Raw genomic sequence first — 16,380 nt, 5'->3', positions numbered from 1 at the left:
AGTACCAGGCAAACAACACTAAATAACCCACCTGCTGGGCAAATGCTGAAAAGCAGTAATAAACTGCACACATCAGACTGAATGGATTATTTTGGTGAGAGCAACCTGGTCCTCAGCTTCCCATTTTGAAATCAGAGAAGAAAAATCTCCATGGGAGATCAAAACTTGACCCATGTGTACAGTGGATACTGAGCTGGGAAAGGAAATCTGATGAAAAAGCTGAATGAAATGCTGTGCTAATCCCTTTGAGAAAGCACGCTTGAAGAGTGCTCTGCCATCCAGAGCAAAGTCTAGGTTCAGCTGTGGCAGCCCCCTCAGGCTCCCAGAAAGTGAACAGGACGCTGCCCAGGCCCAGAAAGTCTTTAAGCATTAGTCATAATAATGAACAGCATTGTCTCTTAATCACTGCTAGGAAAAAAAAAAGGTGTATAACAATTGGATGTCCTGGCACTATCCAAACCACCCTTTGCTGACCCTCCAGTATGAGACTGCAAAGACATTCCCTTGGAAAAAAAAAAAAATCTGTTGAAGTTTGACATGTAAGTGTGAATCTGCTATCCCTTTTCATCTGCAGAGACAGCCTGCCTCTGATCCCTTTGCTTCTCTTCTTCCTTGCAGCTGGGGATGAATGAGAGCCAGGTCATGTACAGAGACTTGTTTCAACACTGTTTAGATTTATTAAATTTAAAAAGAAAGAAAGAAAAAGGAAGGCATGAGAAAAGTCCCAGAGCCAAGCCTGGGACACCTGCTTGTTATTGGGGGTGACAACACAGGATTAAGCAGTTTGAATATAGATTTGTATGAGAGCTTTGACTCATAAATTTAATCGTTTCCTAACCAATGGTTAGAAAAGCTGCAGTATCCTTGGCTCTTTCCTGTGGCTTATTTGGAGGCTTAAAGGATCCTTCTGAAATGGCACCATCTTTTGTACTCACACTTTGCTTAGCTTAAAAAAAAATGCAGGCATGTAGACCCATTAGAAAGGCTCTCCAGGAAAACAAGCTTTCTACTCTAAGCACAAGGGTTGAAAATTAAAATGTGACCAGACGCACATGCACACACACTCTGAAAAGCTCTGCTGCTCTTCCTTTTACTTCTGCACAGAGGGAGTAAACTTTTAATTGTGATATCACAAAGGCCTGATCACATCTTGGTTCAGTCTGTCTTAATCAGCCCCGGCCACACACACAGCTGTCTATCTTATTGCCTTCAGTTAAGAAGCATCATTGGTTGAGTCAATCCCTGCATCTGACATGCTTTAAAAATTGCTCTGACTTGGTCGTCATATGCTCAAAAGATGCACATGTATATATTTCAGATTCAAAAGGTGTTGTTGCCTGTTTTTCATCAAATAGCCAGTCTGCTCACAACTATATATTCTGCAGTGTAACTAGACAGAAGTTTAAGGGGAGATGCCTCAAAGTCCACTGAACTACTTGGACCTCTTGCTATTTTCCTATAATGTGGGACCACACTGTTGCAACCCATATTACATTTTACATCTGTGTCTAATTACATGGAGAAGACAGCTGTGCTGAGGGCAGACAGATTTATTGAGGACTTGAGTGGAGACTGTTGTATGAATAATTCATTTTTTTTATTCCTTGTCTCCCTCTTTTACAGTATGTTACATCCAGTAGAGTGACAAAAAACTTAGGAGAGTAAAAGCCAAGAGGATGCTGCTAATATACAGTGAAGCGTTTTTCATTACGCTGCTGTCAAGGGGAAAACCTATACAAACCAGCCATCTCTGGGCCAGAACTGTCCGCACACCGTCCCTAACATAATTGATGATGCCTTTGACAAACAGGGCCATTGTCATGCTGGCTTATGTTTTGTTAGACAGGGAGGTGGATAAAGAGAAGACGAGGGTTTGCCAAGAGGAAAGAAGCAAAACTCAGCAGGGGAAGGTTCTTTGTTAAATATTGGGAAATGTAAAAGGATGAGGTTTTGGAAACTTGCTTTTCTGTTCCTTTAATTATGAGGTTTATTTTCAAATCTGTGATACTGTTAAGCAGATAAAACCCAGTCATCAACAACTGCCCCTTCAGCATGTGGCAAGTGAGCTCTTATTTGGGGAGTTTCCTTAGATGCATAACTGCAATTTGGCCATAACACTCTGTAAGCCAGACAATGTACACACCCAAGCTGAAATGCTAAATAAACATAGACCGAGTAAAGCATTTGCAAGCCACTTGTATAACTCATCTGAAAGTGTTGTACGTTTATTGATCCAGCTTGCTCTCTGATCCTCCAGAAGGCTGTCCATGTTTCTAATTGGGAAATATGCCTCACAGTTCATTTGGGAACATCAGTTTTCCTCAACTGCAGTCCTGAAATAAATTAAGAAACAAACTCAAAACCAAACAAACAAGACAACAGCAACAAAAAACATGCTTTTTTTCTACCTCCTTATCAGTTGTCAATGCTGTCATTCACTGTCCTGCAATACTTTCCCTTAGGGATAGGCTGGGAGAAGGCCTCGTCTTGAATCAGAATCTAGACTTGGTAATAGGGAGGCTAATGATGTTAAGGATATACCCATCTGTTATGTGACCCTCACTGATAAAACATGAAAACTGGAAGTAAAATAGGAATGAAGACAGATCCAGAAGTTGCAGAAGTATGAGGAATTTCAGGTGAAAACTGTAGATCCTATCTACAGAGATACTAGAATGAAATCAGAAACCTGGATTCAAGCCAACATAGATGTTGGCAACCTCTGACTTCTTGTCAACCTCAGACAACCTGTATTAAAGAAAGCATGTGTTTCTGCTCCTTATCCCCAAATCTAAGGCATCCATTTTTTTTCAGTGGCGGATGGAACTAAATGTCTTGTTTTTTAGGATGATGTAGTCAGCCCTGCAAAAATCTGAGCAAAAGTAATTCAAGTTGAGCAGCGACAAATCAGAACTTGTCTTTGAAACTGTCAATGCTAATGAGCGCTTCGTTGTTACACCTGCTCTCCAGAACTGACAGCAAAATCCCTGGGTTTGCTCCCAAAGTCAAGACTGCTTTGTGGCAAACAGGCGAGCCGGCTGCCATTCGCCTACCAGCTCATTGTGTTGAGTACATTGCCCATGACAGCACGCTTATTTTCTGTCCTTAGGCTATTGTGCTAATGTCCCTTGAAAACAACTGACTGAGATCTGTCTACAGCAGAGTGTAATAATATTATTAAAAATACTGGCATAAAGAACACAGGGCGTGGTGAAAAAAATACTTATGTAGTAAGCAGATCATAAGAAAAATGCCTATTAAACAAAACTGCTCATCCTTTTTCTCACACTGTTTTTGGAAGATGTTTTTTCTTGAGCATCAAATGTGAGGTTGCAGATGAAAGTGAATCTGCACTTGCTACAGTTAACACTCTTTGTAGTCATATACTCCCCCGCCCCTTGGAAAATGACGTGTGGAATCAGAGCATTCATTTGTTCTACTATCTGTGAGCTCATGAAGAAAAGTAGTTTGATTAGTAGCAACGATGGGCAAACTTCAAAAGCTTTGGAGATCATGTTTGGTTCAGATAACCATCCAAAAGGCTGGCCCCTGATCGAAGCTATCCAAACACCTTGGGTGTCCAACATTTAACCGAAAATCTCTGTTAAAGCAGGTCTTAGCCATAAGACTTTCATTTCTCCCCTTTTCCAGATGGATGATGTAGTGATGCATTTACTTCTCAGTCTCTGCTACAAGCAAAAGCCAGGGCACACTGCTTTGTTAATATAAAAGTTCAGATTAGTTCTCCTTTTAATCTAATTTGTTTGAATATCAAAATGGGTGGGTATGTTTATTGCTTTTATTTTACCTATGCAGAGCTGTTGGCACAAGGCTTAACCATTTCAACTTGCCTCTTCCCTGATGAGAAGAAGTCAACTGAGCCTGGCTTTGCAACACTAGATAGATAGATATAGATATGACTTTCCGTCTCACTCCCTTATGCTGTCACCTTGGAAATATACTGGTGGCATGGGACTATGGCTATTTGTAGTATTTGAAGGCAGAGTGGCCCACAGGAGATGTAACTACTGCTATGTTGTCTTGAGTTGCTAAGGCTGGTGTCAAACATGCAATAGCATTGAAGATCTTTTATTTTTTCCTTGTATTGCTCTTCAGCTATATATGAAGTACGTCTAGTGAGTTTAGAGATCCTCTCCCATTCTGTCACCTTTTCTTTCAAGAAGACTGTTTGTGTATTTGGACAATAAATTTAATCAGCTTCCCCCCACACCTACAGTACTGCATGGTGAGACATCCCTTAGAATTCACAGTGAAGGAAATTTGTGGACTTCTTGGAGGCAGAAATTGAAATATTTCAGGTCATCTGAACCACCTGCATAAGCCACATCTAGCCCCAGAAGAAACACTAGTTTTGTGCTGTTTCCTTCATAGGAAAGATGAAATATATGCAGGCAGTAGCTGTCATTTGAGACCATATCCATGTTAGTGAATCTTTCTGTGAATCACCTGAAAGCCACTTGAAAATTGAACACACAGTGGAGGCCTCCTGCCACTGCTTCAAAACCTTGTATGTTCCAGACTTGTGGAGCAGGAAAGAATTTACTTTCACATACATGAGTCTTGGTTGGATTTGTTTTGCTGTGTTTAATGAGTTAAAAAGAGTATTGCAAGCACAGGCTGACAATGCAATGGTTACCTGCATCGTTCTGATGTAAAACTGCTGAGCATCAGGAAGAGGGAAGGGGTCTACCAAGCCTTGCAAAAATGTCACTTAACCAGATGACCCCTGGACACATCATCTCAGTCACCTCTTACCGTATTTCCATAGCTTGCTCCTGCCAGCCAATGGGTTCAGCCAACGCAACTTTCAGCAGAAGCTGGCGATGCCACCCCAAGACGGGATTCTGCTACTGCAAGCCAGGTGTGGCGGGCCCCAACTGCGATAGATGTCTCATGGGCTACTGGGGCTTTGGAGAGAATGGCTGTCGTCCTTGTGACTGTGCCAGAGACTGCGACCAGCATACTGGAAACTGTTTCAATGGGTAAAGAAGCCCTTGTTTGGGTTCGCTTTGAGATGGGATTCTGTAAAAATGAAACAAAGTTTAGCTGAAATAGTGCAGTGATGACAGTAAATGGAGGTTGCTGGAGGGGACCAGGGGATGCACGTGGTTTGAAAAGGTGGCTGTAAGTCATAAAATGTCTCTTGGATTCCATTTGGTGGCTGGCACACATGTAAATCCATTGTATTATCCAAGGCGAATTAGAAATGATGACTTTGGCAGTAATAGGCAAGTCCACCGCACCAAAGTAGTCTGTACAGCATTTCTAAATGCACCTATTTGCCTTGGAAATAAATGGAAGAGTCTGGAGAGCTTGCCTTTCCTCTGTGCCCAGGGTAAAAAGTTACAAGGTCTCCCTTTTTGTTTCTGGAAGACAGGCATCTGCACCCCAAACATGCTTTAATCTCAGTACAGAAATCCCACGGCTTGCTTGCTGGCTGGCTGCAGCATTATTGGTTCTGCAGGTGTCCTTAGATCATAGTGATGCCAGCAAGTGACCACTAACTTTGAGTCACTTGGTTCAGTAAAAATAAACAAAATAAAAAACCAACAAAACCAAAACTAACCTCAAAAAAAAAAAAGGCAAGGAAGGCTCAATGCACAGTTATTTCTTAAAAATATTAAGTCAGCAGCACTGCTGAGGCCTAAATAAAAGCCTAGATCTTGTTGTTTCTCTGTATGGCATAAAGTCTTGCACTTATTTACACTCCCAACCTGGAGAGAAAGTTTACCTGTCTGGATGCAGCTACATGCTACAAACACTTGCTTCCCCCCTTCTTGTGTCCTAACCAAGTCTTCTCTTTTTTGTTCCCTTCCAGCTATGACAATGAGCCATTCTTTAATATCCCCATTGGGGGACGAATCCCTGACCTTGTGCAAACACCAACTAATGAGAGTGAAGATGAGTGGAAATGGAATGATCACGAGCAGGGATTCTCTGCCCTGAGGCACCCAGGTACAGCCCAGAGTCTGGGAACAGCTGGAAGCTTCCCTCAGTGCAAGCTCTTTCTTCTCTCCACCCCTACTTAAATTCACCTACTCATCTCTAGCTCCAATCTGTCCCCCATCTGCTGGCAACATCTGCTGATTTGAACTATCGTTGATTATTATTATACCTACATTGTTATTTTCCAAACAAGGCTCTAGTTTTTTCTAGCACTTTGTTTTTGGAAACTGATGAGACATAATTAAGATTGTGTGAAAAAACACTCCCCATTTGTGATCCTAATTATAGTCACAATGCTTATGAATTTGCACAGCTCCTTCTCAAGTATTTATTCAGTTTCCCACAACTTCAGATGCTATTTGTAAAAATATCGTGTCAGCTGTCACTGAAATGCAGCCACCTCTGGGGTGGCACTCAAATGATTTTAAGAATAAGGAATTCCTCATGGCACAACAGCTCAAAAGAGAAAGCAAAGAATTATACTTTATCCAGCTAATGACGCAAGCTTATGGAATGAGGTGGAGCCTTTAATACTTTAACTGTTGTCAGTTTTGCTTGCCAAATGTGAAAGTCAGCACTTAGTAGCATCAACGACTTTGTAAGGCCCAGAGGTAACAGTGCCACCTGTTGCATATCAAGACTTCCCCTGAGAGGAATATTGCCTTAATAACAGCAAAGTTCAGCATTTCTTAGCTTATGTGATTGAATAAAATGTATTTTTACTTACTTGATTTATACCTGGATCCAAAAAAACTCTATTAAATATCAGTTTATTATCTATATAATAGGCCCCATGAGGGCCTCATTTTACTCAACAGTACTGATATCAGACCAATTACTGTATCATCTAACAAGTAACAGATTTGCAAATAACTGAGTTCACTCTCAAACTTCAGGTCCACCCAGATTATAGAAGTTACATACATCTAAATTTATAACTGAATAGCATTTGCTTTTCTTTCCTCTCTCATGTCCTGGCTCTTCTCCAACACCTTGTGTTCTGTGGTTTTCCTGCTAGAAAAGTGTGTGTGCAAAGAGAAGGTGCTTGGAAGTGTCACTGACTTCTGCCAAATGAAATATGCTTATGGTAAGTAGATGACGTGTCCTCAAGGTATGATACTTTCACTATGTTTTCTATGTGTATTATTAGCTGATAGCAGGGAAGAATTACAGAACTGGCAAAGTCATGAAATAAGAGGTAGGATTTCTTCTGCCCTTTTTGTCCAGTGACACGTCCAACTTCTGATCAGAGCTGATCAGTGAATAGCCTGTTTCATACCAGGTTCCTTGGTGTCTCCTTTCCACCTTCAGTTTTTGCAGCCGGAGCGCTACGATTTGAAGTCTGCAGAATGGCTGACCTCTAGATCAAGAATAAACGATAAAAGCCTTGCATCTAAACTGCCATTACTTTTGCACTCATTGTGCAGGCTCACGTGGCCATGCTTGCTTACCGAGAATGTATTTAATACTGTGGGTTATGAACACCTGGTTTATGCCATCACATGAAGAAAGGAAAGCTTTGAGATTCAAAGGTTTGATGTGTTTGTGTCATGACACAACAAAGCCTGCTTGTGGGGCCTATCTGGATGAGACTACTCTGCCAAAAAGTTATGGATCCTACTAAGTTGAAGGAGCAGAAATTTATCATGGCAACCAGATGTTAGACCACAAAACAAAAATACTTTTTCTGGTTTGTTGTGCAATCATGGAATTTCACCATGTGACATGCCTACAGCCTCACAGGAAACTTCTTGACTTCCTTACTGTGGAAGAGACAGTCCCTTCCCACAGGACATGACTTTTGAAAGGTCAGAGTTAAAGCTACACAAATTCAACACAAGTTTTCAAACTGTCAAATATAAGGCAAAGAATCAGTGTGCTTCTATCAGACTGTTAACAGCTGATCAGTTTTTACACCCTTCCTCTGTCTACACACAAGTGCTTTACTATGAGTTCCAGGTGTTTGACAGCAGCCTATTAAAGAGTAGTTGATAAATAACATGGTGAAAGGATCAGCTAATTCAACAGAAAAATCCAGTTTTCCTTCTCCAAACTCATTTAGAAGGAACTATGAATGCTGTGGAACACACCTTCTGTAAAACTTCAGTTTTTTTCATGTCTTCTTCCAAGGTGTTACATCACTTAGAAATTCATTGTTGGTCTTATCTTGATGTTTTCTGGCAGTGATAAAAGCAAGAATCCTATCAGCTCATGACAAAGGGACACATGCAGAAGTTGTTGTGAAAGTGAAGAAGATCCTGAAATCAGGCAAAGTGAAAATTGCTCGGAGCAACAGAAGCATTTACCCCGAATCCTGGACCAACAGGGGGTGTACCTGTCCCATTCTCAATCCTGGTAAGGACAAAATGCTTATAGTACTTGTTCTGTGGGGTCACACTCAGATGTTCATCAGTCTCACACTCTATATCTGCACTGCTGCAAATTGGGAATAACTCCCTGAAAAGAAGAAATTCATGGAGTGTGAGACTGACAGAGATCAAAACCAATTGTGGTAAAGCAGTTCCAGGTACGTAAAGCAGAGTAAACCTATTCCTTTCTGTGGACTATTAAGAAAAGGGACAGCTCTAAGGCACTCCAGGTTTAAACACTCAAAGCCAAACCACACTTCCTTGTGGTGGGTGTGCTAGGAGGCAGTAAGTTGAACCTTTATCCACTGGACAGGAGCTAGACTTAAACTACCTTCAACAGCTACTGTATGAGCAGTGCAGCTACTCCAGCCCACAGCTTGCTTCCCCTGTAAACAGTGGTGGCAATTCTGAGTTTTTTGAGTAACAGTTCCTTAAACATCTGTGAGAGACAGTAACTGAATGATCACCTATTAGGGTGCCCCACCACTGCATGTTAGCCCTCTTATCCTGCCATGAATGCCTGATGGTTCTGTTTCCTGAGGTCTGAATTGCTGTGGAGTCTCCTAACTGCGAGAAGGAAGCGTGGATTGCTGTGGCAGAAGAACACATGGCTGTCATACTGAACAGCCACGCCAGCTGAGCTGCACAGGGCACGCAGATTAATCCGGCCCTTTAGGCTGCCCACCAGCCAGCCCGCATGCAGCCTCTCTCAGGCACTTCAGTAATTGTGTTTATTTTGTTTCTCTCCAGAACACTGACAATGTGGTCTTTCTGTTGCCAAGAGTTTCGACTCTGAGTTCCTTCTTGTCTTTACTCCAAAAAGTTTCGTTCCACAGATGGAACCCAAAGAATTGCTCTTTGGAAGTTAAGTGGGTGGATATAAAAAGGTTGTCTGCCTTCCATCAGGATGGATGTACAAATCTCAGCTAAGATCAAACAGCCAGCACAAAATTTTACAATAACAAGTAAAATTAAACAAACAGAAAACAGCAAACATACAAAACTTATTCTGGGTGTATGACTTTAAAACACTTTTCTTCCCTGAACACCTCCACATAGAGGCTGCTGAAAATAAAAGATCATAAACTGCCAGTCCAAATCTAGTCGTGCATAGCGTATTCTGGCACTTTCAAAACCAGAAAATACACATGTGCAGTCCATGTTCCGCACATCTATTAATAATACTACAAAACCAAAATATCCAGCCCCGCACATAATTTGCAGTGGGTTCCTCTTGTTTCCTCCAAGTTCTGATCAACAAGGGAATTTTAATTGCCACAGTTCATAAAACACAGAGTGCTTATCTATCTACTAAGTCAGGGACATGATTTTCAGTGGTACTTGTTACTAGTCTGCATGTGCAGTTATCTGCTTGTTCACAGACCTTCTTCTTTGAGGCCCTCATACCTGTATCTTAAGGTTATAGGTCTAGGAAGTCTGGCTTACTATTATCATATATAATAATTTAATTCTGCTACTCATTATACCTATACAGACCAGAAGTAATGCTACTGAAGCATACAGAGTTACACTGGCTTAAAACAAAGGTCAGAGATCAGACTCAAAACTGGTCACCTGCACACTGAGGTAGTGAATTTGCAAGTGGTAAATCCACTGGAACTAAATCAATTTGTAAGTCTAATTTCTGCACATATTTGTACGATGTTTAACCTGAGTGTCCAGGAGTCAGCACTGACAACATGCCCACAAAGGTATCTATATAGGTAAGCCTGCACGTGCACAAGCTGGGATATAAAAACTGCATGAAGCTAAAATGCCACAATACCACATGCCAGATCATTAAGAAATCGAGAAATTCTGTGTTTAGTCTTACTTTCTTCTTAGTTCTTCTTAGTTCATTTTTTTTTTTTTTTCCTCCTCCAAACTAGGTACTGACTACCTTATAGCAGGCCAGGAAGACTCTAGGACCAGCAAACTTCTTGTGAACATGAACAGCTTGGTAAAACCCTGGAAAGCACATTTGGGAAAACAAGTAGCAGATATTCTTCGAACTGGGTGCAAGTAACTTCTGCTTCAAAACTCACAGTGATGAACTTTGCCTTTTAATAACACTGCAGTGAAAGGTTTAGGTAGTTTGTATGTTTCCATTCATTGTGCTCCTAGCTGAAGTAATGAAGGCAGGCTCACCACCCTTTCTCCTTTCATTTCCCTAGACAGAAAACTTTGGGATCTGACCGTTTTTTTCCAGCAATGCACAGCCTTATCACACAAAATGAACTAGTGCATCATACTTAGGTTGCAAATCAGTTTTTAATTTGAGCCTGATTCCACGTATCCAGAGAATCATTTTACAAGGCCAAACTGAAGACATGGATTAGTGTTTCCATACTTCAAGTCAGAGCCTGATATTAGCATGTATAAGCTGCTTACATATTGCATTCATTACTGGGGTGTAGTTTTCTTTATATAAGTGACCACTAACAGGCAGCAATTTCTTTCAGCTTTACAAGTGGCATAATAGTAGTCAAGTATGTCAAACATAACAATTACTTAAAAGAGCTCAGATATTTTTATTTACCATCAAACGGTTGTTATGCCAATATAACATGCTGCTTTCTAGAGGACAATATTATCACACTGCTGAACAGAAACTAACATGGGACTTAGATCGGACAAGGCTCTATAGATGTACATTGCTATCATCAGTGCTTAGTGATGAGGCCTGCTGCAAAAAGTAACTTGATTCCAAATCCAACTCTTGCTCTCCAAGGTCATTTTGCTCTTTCCTGTAGTACTTGTGTCTGTAACACCACACAAAGGTTTCACAATGATTACCACCAAAAAGCCTTACGCTAGGAAAGAGCCAAAACAAGTGAAGAACATCAGCTGCTCTACTGCTGAATTTGTAATTCTACAGAAGCTGCAGAGGTAGGCGGAGGTAAATGGGTTGGCTGGACTGTGTTTTAGATGAGGTAGCTATGAGAGAGATGTGGTACTGTGAGAGCAACCTGGCTATTCGAGCTGTGCTCAAGACCACTGCCATTTGATTTGCACTTAGTGCTTTCATTCTGCTTTATTTCTCTTGGTCATACTTGAGGTTAAGATCTGATCTTAGGCTGCCTTCCCATCGCACCTGAGGATTGTGTCCCCCCACAAAAACATAGGGGAGGTTAACACCTGCACTCTAGGTAGTAGTTTTGTTCTGCAAAAGCATTCTTTCTAAATCTCTTTTACCTTTCTCCATAGGAAGGGAGAGGTAGCTACTTAAATTGTTCCCTAACAAAGCATTTTGAGGAAAGTGTAATTCTAGACTCTGTCCGTGGGACAGGGGACTCATGAGCAAATGAAGCTCATTGGAATGCCTTCCCTCGTTAAGTAAAGCAGAAATTATAATGGATCGGTCTGTACTTCCAGGTAGTTACAAGTGCCACTTCTGCATATTTCTGCTCCATGTCTACAACTTGGGCTCTCAAGAAAGAGGAGATATCTTAATTTAGCACTCCTTGAGCGGTGCATGGAGTAGCTAGGAAAACCTTAAGCTAATGCACAAGGATGTCTGTTCCAGGCTACATTCAGGCCATCAGTTTGTTCTCTTTATCACTGAGAACCTGAAAAAATCAGCTTCATTAATTCCATTTGTCACTGTTTTCCTTTTAACTTTGTATTGGTTGAACAGCTGAAAAATCTTCAGGTCATTTGGAAATGGATGACAGGCAGATATTTACAAAATGAAAGCACTGCTTTTCTCCCAACTGTGCATAAATAGTGTTTCTTCCCCTTCCTTTCCAAGTGCTCCCCTTCTCCATTGCCATTGATTTTCCTCTTCCCTTCTATTTATTTGTTGTTGCTAAAGTGGTATCCAACTATATGGCATCTCCAACAAGCCATTTAATTAATGCAATAGAACACATTTTAACAAGGATATTTGGCTTAATTTATATTAAGCTTATAGAAGTTAAAGCATAACAACTGCTTTCTTTATAGTCTTCAGGCTGTCTGCACAAAAAGATTGACGATCTTCCTTCCAAGTAGCAATAAAGATGTGCACATTAATTTACAGTCTGTTCTCAAAGGGCCTCTCAGTATAAATGAAAATCAAGTGAAGGTTTATAACTAAGTTAAGGAACATGCTTTTCAACACAGGTCATTTTACCTGCGGGGCATCCCATTTACCAGTGATCATATTCCACTTTGGTTTACAGTCAGTATTGTATTAAAGTAAAATTCCATGTTTCAATTTTTGTGCCAGATGGATGGTTTTGTGGAGAGAGTAAACAGCTGCATAGTTCCTTCTGTGGGCGAAAATTATTTGTTACAGGGTCATTCACAAGTATTTCCAGCAACTGCTAGGAGAAATACCATCTGTAACGCAAATATTCATACCCCAGCATGTTCTCTTAGGACCTACTGTAATACAGCGATTAATGACTACCATACTGCAAGCACTGCTGTGTGCAAAGATAGCCATCAATATATCACACTTCAAATATCTCAAAAATGGGTGATATCCATACACACACATTTTAGAGGGTTATGTAAAGCATGTGAGATGGTGGGGGGGGTGACCCTAAAAACATTCAACCAATTTATTTTCCTAGTTTCCCTTTTTTTGAATCTCTAATTTATTTGCTCATAGCTGTATAATTAAGTGTAATTCCCTCCATTAGTTAGAAACAACGCACATTTTATTCCAACTACTAGTTCTTGTTTAATCGCTTTGCTCCGTACAGTAACAGGTATTCCATAAGTATGGAACTTAATTTCAAAATACAAAATGAAAGCATATGAGGGTGAGTCAACACTGCAAGTTGACGTTTTATTGATGTCTCTGTCTGCTGATCTGGTATCTGAATTAACAGAAGAAAAATCAAAGAATAAAGTTCCAACTCAGACTAGCACATGCAATCTATTTGTTCTGCAGTGTTAAAATCCAAGCAGTCTATCTGAAAATAAGCATTGAAAATTAGTCAACATGAACTGCAGAAATCAAGTTAGAACGGTTACTGCTTAAGGTACTGATGAGAAAGTTTAAGTGATCATTATGTGACTCAGAAAAGGAAAAAAAAAAAGTTATTTTCGTATTGGTATCTGAAAAGATGAGCACGAGACAGGGCAAGATGACAACTGTTTTCCTAGCAGGAGCTGTTACATATTTCTCGGAACAAGTACACATGGTCATGGCACAGTAAATTAACAAAAAAAAACCAAAACCCTACCACAGAAGATCTCTCTTTCCAAGAGGAATTGTTTTGTAGATCTGTGTTCAATGTCAAATATCTTGTGATCCTCTTTGTGCCCATCTGTCATAGGTGGCACAGTAATATAAATAGCACTAACGTGGAAAAGAAGATGTATTTGCCCAATACAGAAGTGGTTGGACAGCTTCTTTCATTACTAGCACCCACCTTACAAGATGTCCCCATGAACAACCCTACAACACCCAAATGGATAAGGTGGCTCAGGAGCAGTAGCAATCACATACCAAGCAGTAGCAATAATGCATCACTTGGAAATCCTGCATAAGGATTAAATAAAAGCATTTACCCACAAGACAAATCTGGAAAGCTGTGGAAAATTTGTAATAGTGCGGGCAATTGCTTGAAGGAGAAGCACATTTAAGTTTCCACAGCAGCAAACTTGGTATTGCTGGTCAAAATAGCTCTCTAGCAGCTGTGCAGCATGTGTAGCCATTAACACATGGTTACTCTTGCAACATGGACCCCAAAGCATCAAATTAGTTCATTAAATGGCTATTGCGAGTGCACAGCCTTAACTCCAACGTAGTAACATATCATTACTAATGCTTCTTCCTCTTCTGCTCCTGGCAAGCAGCTAAGGAAAATGTATCTATGCATACCCTTGTGCAGTGCTCTTTGGAAAATGGCTCACTGCTATAAAGAACAAGTTTTCTCTGTAGTGTTTACTGTGTCTCATGATTTTTCCATGCTGCTTGATGTAAGTTTTCTTTGAATTAATATAATTCATCTGATGTGCTCTCTGAAGAACCCCCCAAACCTGGAAGAGTTAGTGTGTTATTTGTTAAGTGTTACAGCACATTCTTTTTTGTACTTCAAATTTCAATTAAAAATACTCAAAACATTTACACTGATGTGAGGTTTGGGATCTATTTTTAAAATTTTAAACCACACAATCCTCAAACCACATGCACATTAGTTCTTTTTAAATTAATAAACCACACGCATTACAGACATCAGGCTTTTGCTTCAACAGTCAGGCATAGTCAGGCAAATGGAGAAAAGCATCTAGCCAATAAGGCAACCATGATGTTATTTTTCTACTAACTTGTGAAAAAAATGTCCATTTTGTATGAAAATGTACAGATTAAACACAGAACAAATGCTGTTAATTTATGCTAATCCAATAACTGATTGCAATTCAATGCTGCAAAACCTTACATGCAGGTACTTGTAGGTATTTAATTCCCCATTAAAACACATACATGAAATTTTACAAGTTTGAGGTCTAAAAAGATACTTACCAGGTCCTTAACTATTCCTTTGCACATTCCTTTGATTTGTGGGATGCAAGGGATGAAAATAGGTATTTTTGGTATGTGGAAAATGCCTTACCTATAAATGCTCAGCACTTAGAAGGCTGCTTGTGTTGGTCCCCATGCTTAAAACCAAACCCAACAAGTTAACAGAGACTTACCTTTGCAACATTTTGTTGTAGTTGAACTTACTCTTCAATATACTGTAAAACTGTACCTCTGAGGCCTAACTTTCTTTCTTCATACAGTAATGATGTGATGAATATTGCCATCACACTTTTGTCTTGCAGCTTGTGATGAGAAAGCCATGATGTACCATTTTTAAACGCACAGGTCTGAGTCCTGAATTAAAATTTTGTTTTAGGAGATTGTCCAGCATTGGGTTACGTTGTCATGGCAGCACTACACCTGACATAAAGCTGCTACATGGTACCAATGTAGAGGGACAATATACAATACAGATTCTGGTAGCTCAGATTCTCAGGACTGCGGCTCTTCTGTATTTCAAAAATTCTAAGTCTAGCTCTGAAAATACTAACTCCAATTCATTCATAATATGGCTCCTTATGAGAAAATCACATGTTAACAACACGTGTACACATTCCTACTATAAAAACAATGGTTATAAACAGAACTAATTCTGAATCAGAAGCTTCATGTACAGCATTGGAAATGCAAACTACAAGCACTGAACCCAACTATCAAATTCTGCCAACCCTTGCTTGTCCCGTGCAATGCAGTCCCAAATCAGAACAGTATCAGCTGTATCCAACTTAGGTCATTTTTAGGCTCTTTGTATCTCAAGGAGAAAGAAGTGATGGCCCCTTGGGCCAAAGAAGGGAACGAAGCATCTGTAAGGAGAAAGGTGACTGGCTGCAGTGGAAGAGGGATGAAAAGAAAGCAGTAATAATATTTGGGAGTATATGAGAAGGGGACAACATAAAAAGGAAAAGGAACAGCGTGGAAACAGCATGGTAACAGCAAGAAAAAGCACTGGAAACAGATGCAGAAATCCAATACCCCTCTCTCATACAGCACCCTGTGAAAGGAGTAAGAGTATTTTGAGAGGATGCTTTCACCCTCTTAGGAAGCATAAAGGACTTGCCACTTTCAGAAACAAACAAATCAATAGGACCTGTCATCAGATCTGGTACAGCAAATCCTACGACCCTTCAAAGCATTGTGGCATCCGGGTTAATCTGCAATGTGCAATCATTACAAATCTTCCTGTGCTCTTTGTTTTGGCTATAACAGGGCCTTCATGAATGGTCTGCGCACTAATTCATCAAGACTAGTCTGTAATGTGTTATCTCTAAATTTTTTTTACAAAATGCATTTGTTATTGATTTAGAGATTGTATCTCCATTCAGGCTCTGACTGCTGACCATAGCTTATGCTAAGAGCACAGAATTCACTAGAGGAAGCACAAAAAAATAAAATGTCCAAGGATTCCTGAGGAAAGTAAAGTCAGCAGCAGACAGGAGAAAATCACAGCCCTACATTAGGCAGCCACTGCCGTACATTCTACCTCTGACACTACTGGGGGAAACCTGTCACCTCAAGTTTATTTTC

The 16,380-nt window shown here is 40.3% G+C and overlaps 1 protein-coding gene across 1 annotated transcript in view; it reads left to right on the top strand.

Annotated features, from left to right (window-relative positions):
- The window catches only part of LOC118248033 (netrin-4-like), a 51,483-nt gene extending 37,082 nt beyond the window's left edge, over positions 1–14,401 (top strand). Inside the window, exons 6-10 of the mRNA XM_035546589.1 lie at positions 4,790–5,003; positions 5,840–5,976; positions 6,986–7,054; positions 8,152–8,322; positions 10,226–14,401. Coding sequence (XP_035402482.1) covers positions 4,790–5,003; positions 5,840–5,976; positions 6,986–7,054; positions 8,152–8,322; positions 10,226–10,362 — 728 coding nt within the window. The 3' untranslated portion in view covers positions 10,363–14,401. The remainder of the gene's footprint in view (positions 1–4,789; positions 5,004–5,839; positions 5,977–6,985; positions 7,055–8,151; positions 8,323–10,225) is intronic.
- The last annotated feature ends 1,979 nt before the right edge of the window (positions 14,402–16,380 follow it).

Source organism: Cygnus atratus, chromosome 10 (assembly GCF_013377495.2).
Source record: "Cygnus atratus isolate AKBS03 ecotype Queensland, Australia chromosome 10, CAtr_DNAZoo_HiC_assembly, whole genome shotgun sequence".
Taxonomy (NCBI): domain Eukaryota; kingdom Metazoa; phylum Chordata; class Aves; order Anseriformes; family Anatidae; genus Cygnus; species Cygnus atratus.
Note: the sequence above shows the minus strand (reverse complement) of the source record. Positions and strands in the feature narration are given on the sequence as shown.